This window comes from Eucyclogobius newberryi, unplaced genomic scaffold (assembly GCF_026437365.1).
Source record: "Eucyclogobius newberryi isolate DKJ021-1_F unplaced genomic scaffold, fEucNew1.0.hap1 SCAF_16, whole genome shotgun sequence".
Lineage (NCBI taxonomy): Eukaryota > Metazoa > Chordata > Actinopteri > Gobiiformes > Gobiidae > Eucyclogobius > Eucyclogobius newberryi.
Window position 1 is genome coordinate 17,713,885 of NW_027315790.1, and position 15,113 is coordinate 17,728,997.

The 15,113-nt window shown below is 39.6% G+C and overlaps 1 protein-coding gene across 1 annotated transcript in view; it reads right to left on the reverse strand.

Annotated features, from left to right (window-relative positions):
* The window catches only part of kcnk9 (potassium channel, subfamily K, member 9), a 70,758-nt gene continuing 55,645 nt past the window's right edge, over window positions 1-15,113 (reverse strand). Inside the window, exon 2 of the mRNA XM_072447755.1 lies at window positions 1-2,001. Within this exon, the coding sequence (XP_072303856.1) occupies window positions 1,127-2,001 (875 nt within the window). The 3' untranslated portion in view covers window positions 1-1,126. The remainder of the gene's footprint in view (window positions 2,002-15,113) is intronic.

The window sequence follows — 15,113 nt, forward strand, 5'->3', positions numbered from 1 at the left end:
AGGTATTGTTCAGTAAATCATTTTGAAGTCTCCTTATGAGAATTATCTTGGTGAAAATTAAAGCTTTTGTTTCTAGATACAATCTTTAACCTCTGTAGATGAGGAAAATATCAATAACAGCAGCGCAATCCTTTCATTTCTCTCACACGGCCTTTTGGAAACAGACTGAAGAATGCCACAAACCCAGGACACACAAAATGACAAAATGCACATGCTAATATAAACATTTTGGCTTCATGTGTGGCTAAAACATTGTACAATATGATTGCTTAGAAACCAATACCTGATGCTCAGAAGTCATTTTAAATTCTCTATCTGCTGTGAGGCAATGATATACTGTAGAACAATACATGTCTTCAAGTTAAGGTGAAACAAGCAAATCACTTTGAAAAATAGCATTTTCCAAGTGTGCATCATTTGGTATATAACCAAGAAATATAATAATATCAATTCTGTACTGCAAATTTGTAATAAGGAAGGTCTTTTAGTTTCAGTAGTCTTTGAATAGAGCAACGTCTTGTAAAAATAGACATCCATGCTTCATGCTTTGCATCTTGTGTCCACGCACGCATAGTCCTCTTCTGTTCCCCAGAAAACTTGAATACATACAACCAAGAGGGAAAAAGTGCTGAAATTAAGTTTGGCAGCATTGTGGAGAAATTAAAACCCATAGGGTATGACAGCCATGGAAGGTCATTGTAAGACTGTAATGTCACAAGAACAACATGCTACAGCTATGGCGTTCTAACAGTTTGGAGTTTAAGTATGGCGCAGAAAATACACAAGTTATTTAAGGTATGAGGGTTATTTGGGAATAGAGGAGGGAAGCGCTTGGATTTATCAAGGTTAGCTGTTATTCAATAATGCTAACTGCCAAGTTGCAAAGTCTTGCAAACGCACAACTTATTTATTTTAGATCACATAAGTTCAAAATGTATTACCAAATTGATCAATAGAAGACTTCACAACATTAGTCACTGTGTTTCTATCATATGTTTTAATTTAGAGAATTCATTTAGAGAAGAACTTTATACCAAAAGTTGTCCATGACACTACAAAGGCATTTCAAAATTGCATTACAATGACCTTCCTGGGCTTCCATAACATATTCCTGGGAACGGTGGCCTTATATGGACTTCCTCCTCCTCATAAGCTGGTGATTGTCTGTAAAGCTGTGAAGGCCCGGGGACACCGAGCTGACTGGCGAGGGGAAGAAACTGTTTTTCAAGGTGCTCGGGGAAATCTGCTCAATCCTGTAGGAAACCGAGTGAAAGTAGGGGCTGGGGTTGAGCTGCGAGCTGAAGGAGTTCTGATGCGAGAAGGAACACCCCAGGTTTCCGAGTCCGCCCCCGGAACTGCCCAAGTCATGTGAGTGATAGTGCATACAAGAACACACGGACTGGAAATCCCCTCTGTACGGCTCTCTCCTCCGACGTCCTCGCGGCAAAGTCTCGTCTTGAATATGGATAATCATGCTGTTCCGATTCCCTGCTAAAGACGCCCGCTCCTCCGCATCCCTCCTTTCATCCTCACTGTTCATTGTAAGAAATCGTAAGACTACCAAATTGAGAAACGCCCCAATGACAGTCAAGCCTACGAGGATGTACATGAAGCTAAACGCAACGTATAAAGGCTTTTTCTGGAGGGCCCTGTTCTTCTGCAGGGCCACAAAGTCTCCAAAGCCTATTGTTGTCAACGTTATGAAGCAATAATAGTACGACTGAAAAAAGCTCCAATCCTCGTAATGAGAAAAAGCGGCTGCCCCTATGCAAAGTGTTCCGACGCAGGAGAAAAATCCAACCGTGACCATGTTCTCCATCGAAACGTCGATGATGCTCATCCCGCAGCACTTCTTGATGCGCTTCAGGAGGTACTTGACAAAAGTGTTCATCCTCTCGCCCAAACTCTGGAACATTACGAGAGTCAAAGGGATTCCCAGGACGGCATAAAACATGCAGAAGGCCTTGCCCGCGTCGGTCCCTGGTGCTGCATGCCCGTAGCCTGCAAGAGAGCAGAAAGAAGCAAGCGTCAGTCAGCTGGAAGGAGCTAAGAGTTCCAAGCATGGTTGGAGTTAAGTCAGGATTTTTCAAGTCTTAGTCACACTCATTGTTCGAGTCAAAGGCCAAGTCCACATCGCAAGTGTGGTCCGAGTCAAGTCCACAGGTCACCATGTGAAAGCCTGAGTCCTCATTGTTCAAGTCTACGTCCAAGCTGAGTCATTATCATCAAAAACTAAATCACACTGAGTCACACTGAATTCGCTTTCTTGTTGTTTTACTCGTAGTCCTCATGATGTTGTTCTAACAGCTTAACACTAACTTTGAACTGAAAACCAGCATTTAAATAGGTGTTTATAAAAGAGAATCAAAGGTTGGCGGTATAAAGACTTGAGTGCTGTAACAAGTCAAAGTCTGAGTCCTCAATAAGTCAAAGTCCTAGTCCTGGAAGGGAAAACAAGGGTTAGGGTTAGACTCCAAACCCATCTCTGGTTCCAAATGAGGCGTCGCTGGAAGAAACTATATACATTTAGTAAGTAAGTAAGTAAGACTCATATGTAAGACATTCTTAAAGGTAACATGACCCGGACTTAACATGACTCTCCTGGTGTTTGAATAAGTGACTATTGTTCCAATTTAAGGTCAAACACTGTATGTATGGGCAGTTAAATTGGATAAGCCAAATGTGAACCGATTGGCTTGGTATCCGCCGTTTAAATCATGGAGACAGAATTAAGACACAAAATGCTACATATTATTGTTGCAACAAGTCAATGAAGTATCCAAATATTTCACTTTATCTTCTGTTTACCAAGCCCAAATCTATACGTGCTGCCAAAAGATCTATTGATTTCCAAAACTGGTGTGCTTATTAATCCTATTTGGGCTTGAAGACTTGAAGGGGGAGGTATGTCCAATTAGAGGGAAGTTTCCGGAGACGCGGAAGAGACCATCGGAATAGCCAGTGATGCTTTTAGCTTAATTAAACATTATCTTTAGAGCAGAAGCTGAGTCACACACGGCAGCGCCTTCCAAAAAGCAACCTGTGGGCAAACATAGGATTCATATTGCCTGCAAAATGGATTTGCTAGATTCAATGCAGATGATATTGTGTGCTGTTGCATATAATCACAGAGTTACAGCAGGGAAACCAAATGCTAAAAGACTGCAGTGGAAATTGAAATGCCAAGACATAAAGCACTAACATAAAGTTGGCATAAGAAGCCTTTTGCCAATATTTTTTGTTTGGACTTTTGTTGCAAATGTCTGTTTATAAAATGCTGGAACATGTTGATGTTTTATGTGTGTTTCATGAATTATGACAGAAACGTTAAAGATGCACCATATAAGGGGGTCCATCACCTGCTTGTCTCCATGGAGATGAGTTCGCTTTTCCTGGAATGTTTCACTGTATGGTATAAAACATATATTGCCTTTATTCAATTACATATGTTGTGTTTTTATTGCTCAAAAATACCTCGAAAACCCATGTTCTTGAGCCTCATTGATGCTCTATGTTGGATACGCATAGAGGCTTCTGCCCTTCCTCTGCGTTGTTTTGTCCGTCATTTAGTCTGTTAGTTTTTGCGATTTGTATGTTCACATCTCATGAATGTGACAGATATGCACATGAGCTGACCACTGGGGACAGTAGTGACCACGGAGCAAGAGTGGAAGCTCAACAAATTACAAAGTGTTTTGCAGTTGATAAGCTGCAAAACAAATAAACTTCTCTCACCTCGTTGTGATGTGATCTAACAACTGATGTGGGTGTCTCCATCTCAAATTTTTCTAGTTGTAATTTTTTGTCCGTTTTGGTAAATTCGCAAAGTGACTTTGATTTCCCTCTGGTGGATATTTGCCAGAATGCAGTCATAAGATAAGATAACCTTTATGTGTCCTACAATGGGGAAATTGCAGTGATGCAACATAGATTAGGCACAGAAATATAATAATGAAAACAGATCACTTAGAAAAAATTCGTATAATCTTAATAAAAATAATACTCTTATTTACAGCGGTTATATGGACAGAAATATTACACCATGAATGATTGACATTATGCCACAGTATTGCACATGAGTATAAGAGTATTGCACATGAGTATAAGAGTATTGCACATGAGTATGAGAGTATTGCACATGAGTATAAGAGTATTGCACATGAGTATGAGAGTATTGCACATGAGTAGAAGAGTATTGCACATGAGTATAAGAGTATTGCACATGAGTATGAGAGTATTGCACATGAGTAGAAGAGTATTGCACATGAGTATAAGAGTATTGCACATGAGTATAAGAGTATTGCACATGAGTATAAGAGTATTGCACATGAGTATAAGAATATTGCACATGAGTATGAGAGTATTGCACATGAGTATAAGAGTATTGCACATGAGTATAAGAGTACTGCCTCATGTTCAGGGCTAACAGTGTTCACTGTAAAGTCTGACAATCGCAGGAAAGAAAGACCTGCAAAACCTTTCCTTCACACAGCGAGGGTGGATCAGTCTCTCACTGAAGCTGCTCTCCAGAGCGGACAGAGTGTCCTGCAGAGAGTGAGACTCATGGTCCAGCATAGATGTGAGTTTAGCCAGGACCCTTCTGTCCCCCTTCTCCTGCACTGAGTCCAGGACGGAGCTGGACTTCTTGATGACTTTGTCCAGCTTCTTCCTCTCCCTCTCTGTGATGCTGCTGCTCCAGCAGGCCACACCGTACAGGAGCTGATGCCACCACAGAGTCGTAGAAGGTCTTCAGGAGTGGCCCTGTCACTCCAAAAGACCTGAGTCTCCTCAGGAGGTAGAGCCGACTCTGGCTCTTCCTGTACAGTGCGTCTGTGTTATGAGTCCAGTCCAGTTTGTGGTTCAGATGAACACCCAGGTACTTGTATGAGTCCACTCTCTCAATGTCCCTTCCCTGGATGTTCACTGGTGAGGGGGCAGTAGAGTGTCGTCTGCGGAAGTCCACCAGCCATCTCCTTGGTCTTCCCCACGTTGTTGATGAGGAGGTGGTCCCACTGACATCATTCCACAAAGTCCTGTCGCTGTCCGTGATGAGTCCGATGATGGCAGAGTCGTCAGAGAACTTCTGCAGGACACAGCTGTCTGTGTCATGTCTGAAGTCTGCAGTGTAAATGGTGAAGAGAAAGGGCACGAGGACGGTGCCCTGGGGCGCCCCCACACTGCAGGTCCGAGTGTCAGACACACAGTTCCGGGCTCTCACAAACTGGGGTCAGTCTGTGACGTAGTCCAGGATCCACTCTGCCAGGTCATACCACACCAGCCGTCTCCAGCTTGTCCCTCAGGAGCAGTGGCTGGATGGTGTTGAAGACGCTGGAGAGATAAAAAAATAGAATCCTCACAGAGCTGCCAGGCTTTTCCAGGTGAGAGGGAGATGACGGCGTCCTCCACTCCGTTGCCAGGCCGGTATGCAAACTGCAACGGGTCCATGGCTGAGCTCACGGTGTCGTGGAGGTGGTCCAGGACCAGCCGCTCCAGTGTCTTCATCAGGTGGGACGTGAGAGCCACTGGCCTGAAGCTGTTGAGGTCTTTGGCGCACGGTGTCTTGGGCACAGGTACCACAGAGGAGGTCTTCCAGACCTGTGGTACCTGAGAGAGCCCTGTTTATGTACAAAACATATGCATTAATCAGCCATTACTTTGAGATGGGGTCGCCACAGTTCTGATCTAACTTGGCCTAGTTGTGTCGCCTGCTTGTCTCCATGGAGATAGATAAGTTTAATGAAATATTGTTGAAAATTCATGAGTACTCTGACAATTTGCTGCATGTCCTTCCTTCTATCTCATCCCCATTTTGCACTCCAATCCTGTCAAATAAAGCCCTTGGGCTAAGAAACTCCTTATGAATTAATAAGAGCATTCTTGGGAAAGCAGAAAATTACACATTGAATCTTTAAAGTCCATATATTGATTGCATTCTCAAATTCAAATTAATAATACACTGCTTTTATATAACTGAAAGACGGTTTATCAAATTCAACAAGGATGAACAAGAAAACAAAAATATAGCCGCAAGCGGCAATGATCGGCCCTCGCCATGCCGCCGCCACACCGCCACCACGCCGCAAGAGGAGGGGGCGCTTACGCGCCCCAATTGTCCTTTTATTACGCTAAACATAACTAAACATTTAACCTCCATATAAAATCTGTAGGGGGCGCTGTGGCGCCAAATGAATTTATTTCACTTCAAGTAGGTTTAGGGCAAAGAGTTTAACAACTGATTCTAATTTGACGCAATTCGGACTTTATCTGCGCAAACGGCAGAAATTTTAAATATGGGAGATTTCTGAAATTCTAGCTACAGTTTGCGGCTTTGCCGCACAGAGACCGTGAGAGGTATCAATGTAATTTGGATAACTTTTGATGTCCCACTCCTCAGTAGCATTTTCACCAAATTTCAGCTTTTCAGGGCCAACGCCCTGGGAGGAGTTCATAAAAGTACGACGTTTGGAAAAACTCCGAAGTCATGTGTAGCCATTTTTGAAGCAATATGGCCGACATTTGGTTGGGCGGACGGCGTTGCCGTAATAATATTTTTTACTTCTCTTGTCACCATCTACCTCTGCGCCAAATTTCATGATTCTACCATCAGATTTTTTTGGGGTCATTTCCCATCTCTCAATGCATTTTTGGTACATTTGGGGGCGCTGACGCGCCAATTTTTTTTATTTTAGAAAAGGGAAATAGCCAGAATGTAGAGAGGCACGATTTTTAGAGATGTGAACATTTTTGTGACTTTTCGTCAATGTTCACTGGGTGAAAAATAGGGGGGTTGGTCCCGAGAAGAAGAAAGAATAATATTCCGATGCGAAAACAATGTTTCCCATTTTTCAAATATCATAAACTATACATTTTCGGAAAGCGCTCGCGCTTTCCTACCTCATGGTGTGGGTCCCTGGTCACTGACGGGTACTTTCGTTAATTTTGAGTGGGCTCCGCCCACTTTGTGTTTTTGGCCCTCTATACAGTAATAATGTTCAATTTTTGCATTGCATGCTTATATGCACGGAACATGCAAGAGATGGGAAACGTATTCGTGAGCTACTTAGCGCAAATGAGTGCTCAATGTAAAGTGCTCGTTTAGTGCGCACTTTTGCATGGGCTTCGCCCGTTTACAACGGTAATGTTCCATTTTCCTACTACTAATTAGTATGCACGGGGCGTGCGTGAGTGAAGGAGTGCGTTAGTGAGTGTTTGGAAGTGGGCGAGCGCTTCGCGCTCGATTTCGTGCGCACTACATGCGCACTTTCGCAGCCGTGCTTCGCACGGCCTTACGAGATTAATAGGCCTCTCGCCAGCTTGTGGCGCTCGGGCCTAATAATACAACACACACATTGTGTTATTACAGTGTTATTACTATGGGGCAGTATATACAACATATTACAAAACCACAATCCAAAAATGTCAGAATATTTCAGATGTTGCCCTGGAGGAAATTGTAATCTTATCAGATCTGGCATCAATGTTAAGTGGCACTTCAATTTAGTGCCCAATCAGAACTCGAGATCTGCGTCTCAAATGATAGAATACACTTCAGTGGACGAGAAGTGACTGATTATTATTTAGTTGCCAAAACATAAAACACACGCTTGTTTTAGTCTTAAGTCTTTTGTCAAGATGTAGTCATATAAACAAGTTGCCAAAAATAGAAAATATATTAATATAGATGTATAACATATGTTTCATGTTAACGATGATAAACTGCTTCATGGAACATGTAAAGATGTGTAGGATGTTGAGTTTGTTACAGATCTGGGTTGGGGCTTCGAGATTGAAAAGTGGAACTTGGATCTAGTTTGAACGCTTTCCTTTAATTAATTTATGTTTAGATTTTAGTATTTGACAAAAACACATTTTTTGATTAAGTCAACAAGATATCTACTTTGTCGATGGAAATTTAGGTAATTTTAGTCATAGTTTTCGTCAATTTGATTATATTACAAAAATATGACGTTGACAAAAACAATGACAAAATATTTTAGTGAACGAAATGGTGCTCTCAGTTTATTAATATTCAGTGTAACAATCAGGCCGACAGTGTTGTTATATTGCAAAACAGAACACAATTAAATTACTAAAATGATATACTCTACCATCTGCGTGGAGCGCAATAATGACATTTCCACGAAACATCACTAACATGTACTGTATGCAATAGTTTAGGTATAAAGGACATTAATGAAACAGATTAAGCAAGCATTTTGGGTAACGTATCTAGCTCAAGGGCACAACAACAGTATGATCTGATATGAGTGTGGATCAAACTGACAACTTGGAAACTTCTTTTTCTATTTCACACATATTCTACTTAAAATAACTGCGTCTTTTTACCACTTTTCACCACCATTAATGCCCCAAAAATATATTTGGCTGATCTAATACATTTTCACAGTCTATAAGCAAAAAAGATCATGAGCTTAGGAAATCCATTTGAACAAAGATTGCAGGTTAAAATAAACGACTAGGTGACTGTGTCATGGTAGTGTGCTAACGCTAACGCTAACGCTAACGGCCTGATTGAATTCCTCCAGCTCCAAGAAGCGACTGGGCCATCATTTCCGCGCACAGGCTTCTATAAACATCTCCTGTAACCTCATTAGCCGTCTGTGACATAGCACTTTTCAGCACACATAGCATCCATAACACTAATGCTCATGTGCTTAGGAGAAATACCATCATCACGCCAAATAGCGTGTGGTAATTACGAGATATTACACTCATACCACAAAAACATTAGCCAATGAATTCTTCCACGCAAAAAAACCCAACAAAATAATAATAACGAAAAATGCTGAATGATGAATGTTGAAGAAAAAAACGCATCACGTATTCAGCTTGGTCTCCCATTTAGAAAGATTAACAAACTAAGTCGCATAATGAAAAACAGCGACAGCTGTGTAGCGATGGCAAATGTCATTAGATTAGATAAGAATGAGGAAGGAATAGATTAACACCTATAAATATTCAATTCAATAGTCGATATATATAAATATAAAAAGCAAATTGTGGAGGAAATAAAAAGTCAGGAGAGAAAAAAAAAAAAAAGGAAATAGATCTCAAAACATTTTGCTATGGGACATGAAGTCAAAGATAGGTGTCCTATTCCATCCAGTTTCTATTGAATTTGTCCATTTCTAAGTTAAGTCTATAAGTGATTTTTTTTCCCCATTGTCCCAATATCAGTTATGATGTCGGTCCAGTCGTCTGTGAAGTTTGCGTCAAAATTGTTTTGGTGATGGCCTTTTTCCCAGCTGCCCTAATCCTTTTGGTTGTCCATGGCAGGGGTTTGAGGCCCACATACATAGTTCTGAAATCGAATGTGATGTTCGTGTCAAAAACTGTCTGCAATGTCTTGTTTCTGTCCAATGTTTTTATGAACAGGACAGTCCCAGAACACAGGAGAACGATATGCCTCCAAGCAACAACAGTTTCTCCAACATTCAGCCTCTTCCTGTGAGTAATGAGCACTTCAACATGGTTTTATTAAAGAAACAGAAACAGAATTCCCTTCAAACATGAGATGTTATGGTCCTTAATTGTGAACTACACACATGTTCCTACTTCTCGTCCATCAAAACAAAATCACCCTCTTTTCCCCATTTCATTTTAATGTACTTAGTTCATTGGCATGCATTTATATACTTTAGATAATACTTATTCCCCTTGAAAGTTCTGATTTATAAGGCTTAATAAAGATTTCAGTCAAAGAGTTGTAACAATTATTGCTGCTATTTGTAAGTACCTATAAAAGTCTTGTTTCTCCACGCCAAAGGATTCTTTCAACATATCAAAGCCTTTCATTTGACTTTCTTTTACAATCTGATGTCTCCAAATCTTAAATCTCTGGTCGGTGCTTTTTGGCCTAAAATGTTGGTCATAATTCAACCAGTTTAAGATTTTATCATCTTTGTTTGATTTGTGTTTTGATTTGCTACACTAGATGCCAGAAGCACTGATTTTACAGAGGGATTCTCAAGTTCCCCCGAGTGACTCAGCCGGTTGTCATCTGCCAGTGAGGCCTGTAGAGGGACCTCTGGAGTATTTTCACACGCACCACTATTGCTGAGGCTTTCTTTCTTTTCTTTTTTATATATTAAACAGAACAGAAAGTCACAGATCACAAACAGAGAGAGAAACAGAAAAAAAGAGGCAGATTAAGACATTTTTTAGATATCATACATGTTTATGGCCATATTTCATTTTGACACATTTTCAAAAATCTAAAGTCAGCAAATGTTTGAGGTAGTTACAATTACCTTTAGTTTATTTTTTAGCCGATACGTTTCCTTTATTTCCACGCATTTCTCGTTTGTTAATCATTTATGGATAAATGTTTTACATAATGTAAAAATAATAACACCTAATTATACCTTTAAAAGCCTTAATAAAGCATATACAAAGACTTAATTCATAAAGAATAAATAGCTTCAGATTTAGTAACTACTTAATTCATATTCTAACTCATTAATAAATGTGTTACTTAGCCTGTATAGACTGTAAACTATTTTATTTTTTATATAACAATATTTTAGACAATCTTGAAAAACAACACTAGAGATGTTAGACCTTTTTATAACCTCCAACTCAAATTGAAACAAAAGAAAAGACTCCATGCCCGCTCTGCTCTGCCGGGCCTGAACATTAGCGATGGCCCTTTGTGTCACATGTGTGATGTTCTGCATGCACACAAACATCACCTGTGCACACACGCAGCGGCCCCCAGCACCTGTGCGCTCGGGGGCCAATACGTCTGTTCCCACGACGACGGCAGATAATAGAGTCATTATAAGAGGACAAACAGATTACACAGCCCAGTGCCGCGCCACAGCCCAGCAGAGACGCACAGGCCGTCATCGGCGCTTTTACCTAGTCTGACTTTCAGGAAATGGAGCCTCAAAGTTACTATTATAATAAACTATGTGTTAGTTTTCAATTAATTCTTTTAAGTCATGCTTCATTAAGGGAATTTATGGTGTAGTTATAATAAAGTGGTGCAGAAACTTGATGTGTAATCTTCCAAACGAGTGCAAACAGTGACATTTCTTAAAATCTGTTGTTTTTTGTTGTTGCTTTTACAGTCCATTCACTGTGCAATACTTAAACCTTAACAATAAATGTGTTTCCACGTCAAAATGCACGCAATTAATGGCATGTACAAGCATAATTTTTTGTTTTTTTTGTTTTTTAATATAGATTGCCAAAATATTGTCATAGAGAGAGAGAAAAAAGGCAAGACATTATTTTTTTGCCAGTAAATATAATAAATAAAACATGTTTTGCAATACTTCCTTTTTGACACATTTTGTAAAATATAAACTCAGCAAAAAGCAAAACAAACTAACAATACCATTGACATGTGCCACGCATGCTTGGCTTTTTGCTAAACAATGCAAAATACTGTATAAAGTCAAAGTTAGTGTCTTTACTGACCCCTTGTGGCCAGACTTGCACCTTCTGCACAAACAACAAAGATATCGACTAGAAAATGAAGTAGCATTGATCCACTTTTGCCTAGTCATTTAGTAAACATTGGTATTTTGCATTACAACATTAAAAACCAATTGAGCAGTCACTTAAAGCTGCAAGATATGTCGCAATCAAAATGAAACTGCCATTTGAACAGTCACAATAAGCAAAACTCCACTTATTTAGCCAACACGAATCCTTTTGGAAACAATAAATGATCCTGTCTCATTCTGTTTGAAACCGGCTCACCCTGAAGTTCAGTTTGTCCTCTACAAAAACATGTTCTGAAATGCATTGGATTCTTGAACTAGTTTAGCAGTTCTTCTCTCAGACGTTAAAGCTCCTGGACCTGTTTGAAACGGGAAATCGTAATCACAATCAGTCAAATCGCAAATCGAAATCATCTTCCAATATCGTTTAGCCCCACAATTAAGTAACGATAAAAATCAAAAACCTCAACTTATGGTAGGACTTTGTAGATCAAGTTCAGTTTTGTTGTTAAGTATGACACACAGACAAAGTAAATAACCCACTGACTTTACAGTTCCTTGTTGTAGAATCACATTTGTTCTGTATACCGTATTTTCCACTCTATAAGGCGCACTGGATTATAAAGCGCACTGTCAATGAATGATCTATTTTTGATAATTGTTCCTATATAAGCCTCACCGGACTATAAGGCTCATTAAGCGAAACAAAACGTGTACCACACAAAATCAGTCGGATAAGTCAGTAAGCACAACCAGGATTAATCAACATATAAGGCGCACTGGATTATAAGGTGCACTTTTTACGTCATTTTAGGCTTTTAAGTGCGCCTTATAGTGCGGAAAATACTGTAAACCATTCGTCTTACATTTGTTGTTTGGTCTTAAGTCCTTTTTACAATCTCAAAAAGTATGTGTATTTGTAGTTCTCACCTTGACTGACTTTATCCTCTTTTCAGACTGTTTATCCACAATCCAACATCCTTGAAATACTTGTATTTTTGCCACCTGCTTCAATAAAAGGGAGATTTTAACTTGCACCTACACTCAAACAGTGTTGGATATTGAGTCCAGTTTACAGCACCATGACCCGAGCAGGTTCGAGCGCACATCTGTTGAGACACTCTTTAAATGTTTGAACAAATCTGAGTGGGAAGTGTGATAGCGCGACCACACACGGGCGAGGGAAGTATTTATAGCAGCCCCGGGCGCGGGATGAGAGCAGCGCCGACATGTTTTTATGTCACAATTGTGTTTCATCTGTTGCTGTTACTATGAATAGCTTGACTTTACATTAGCGGGACCAAAAAGTGTGCGGATGGTTACATGCTTAAAAAAACTGAATACGGAAATGCACCTTCTGTATTTGCCATGTTTTTATAGAATGTAAAAATCACATTTCCTCATAAGCAACAATGGCAAAAATACGCTACTAAATAAATTCAAAACATGTATGAAATATACCAGGGCTGCACCAATTAATCAGAATCATTTCACTAATCAACAATAAAAGATAATCAAATGTTTGTAAATGTTTCCAATCTCATTCAATAGAAATAATTTGACTATTATCAACATGTCAGGAAAAAGAAGTATGGGTTACTAGTCATTTTACCGAGATAAGCATTATATTAAGTAAGACTACAACTAATGCTTATCTCGGTATGTTCTGTCAGGTTGGTACCAGTTAAATCTATTATATTCTCTGAAAGTATCATTAGTCATAGTTATATTGATAATACATTTATATTATTTATATGAACTCATTTTAACTTTTTGTAAATATTGCTTGAATTTAATATGTATAATTGAGATGTATTATATTTACTATATTTCTCTTTCTATTGTTAAAATTTTTACTTGGGGATAATATACATTTTGATGATAAAAGTCAGAATTTGCATGTCTGACTGTGAGATACATGTTTGTTACTTCTCAATCTTCAGGAATCTATGGACTGTAGTTGTAGTTGTTTGGTCAGAGGTGGAATAGGAGTGTCTGAGGAGGCTGATGTTTCTGCTGATGGTTCTGATTGGCTGGTAGATACAGTAAGTAGGAACAACATACGAAAGACACTATTTTTGTTTCTTACATTAGCTCATTAGAAAGCAAAGCATCTTTTCTTTGAGCTGCTCTTTTTTCTGTTTGATTTTCCTTTTCACTCTCTGGTTTCCTTTGGGTTCAAAATATATATATATATAAAAAAAAAGAAGAAGAAAAAGAAGAAGTTAGAGCACCATGATACTCCTGGAGAACTATATTTACCCAAAATGCATGCAGCAGAGTTTCTCCTAAAGCGTGACTCAGCGGTGGGTTTCACTTTACTCTGGTCTGACAGTCGGCCCACATTCACAGCGTGAGAACCGCGAGAGGCTGAGTCGACCCTGACACTGCTCACATCTCATAATTGTCCCATCGTATCATCTTGTACAAATATACTCCATCACTTGTTTGTTTATTGTTATTTTTAAAACAATTTAGGCGTAGACTGTATGATAAAATGTGACAAAAGCCATAATAAATGACAAGCAACACATTATATTCCATGTTCTTTAAAGCATTTCCTGATCGAACGATAACTAAACTGCTGATATTCAAGGTTATGTTGAATTAATATCAGTCTTTTTTGTGCCCGTTTTGGTGAAACTGCAGTACAAACAAAAGAGGATGATTTGTGTGTTCAAGCTCTTTTTGTTTGTTTCCCTGTTACCACGGTGTTGTCTGCTGTTTGACATTGTGTGATTCTTGTATGTGGGTGATGTTTAGAGCTGCTTCCCCTGTTCCAAATGCATCTTTCATATGGAGACCAATAAACCCAGAAGATAATAGTACAATTTGATAGTTTCATGTTATATATCCTTCAATCTGTTGGTATGTGTTGCCAAGGTGTGGGACATCAGGCAGACTTTACAACCGCTTAAACTGTCCAGAATCCATTTTCAGTCATATTATTTGGATTATAGTTGGATAGAGACATTTTTTATTTGACATGTGAAAATAAAAATAAAATGTACTTTAATCTAAAGGATAATTTAACACATGCAAGAAGATTTTCCCCCCAAATGTCAGCTGTACCAGGAGTCCAAAACAAGCAAGCATAGATTTGCTTTTAATATTTGTATAAATATGTAGTCAGAACATGCTATCTATAGAACAAGCCCACAGCCATTAAGGGTAAACAGAAAAGAACTCCATTTCCTCTACATTCATCCTCAAATGCAATCATTTGACCTGCGTAATCAAGAAAATCTCGCTTTGGGTCTATGTGAACCAAGACAGATATTTTCCCTGTACAACAATCTCACTGATTATTGGCTCGATGACAACAGTTCCCTTCCATTTTTCCCTGCAACTCCTTGTAGCGAGACACTTGACAATGTAGAAAGCCCCGTGCGAGCTCGCCTGTGCCATCCATTATTCATGGTGGCAGTAGCGCAGCAGCCCCTCATTAGCACCCCTGACTGCCCGGGCACTTCTGCTACAAGTGTCGCGCTGTGGCTTAAAACAACACCTCTGGCTCGTGCGGACATCAGGTTAATCTGCCCGGTTTTATTTCAGGTGCAGGGGGTGGCATTAATTGCTACAGGCTGTGGCATTTTAATGAAGGTCAGCGGAGGCAGAGGTGAGAAGAATGAACTGGGCTCA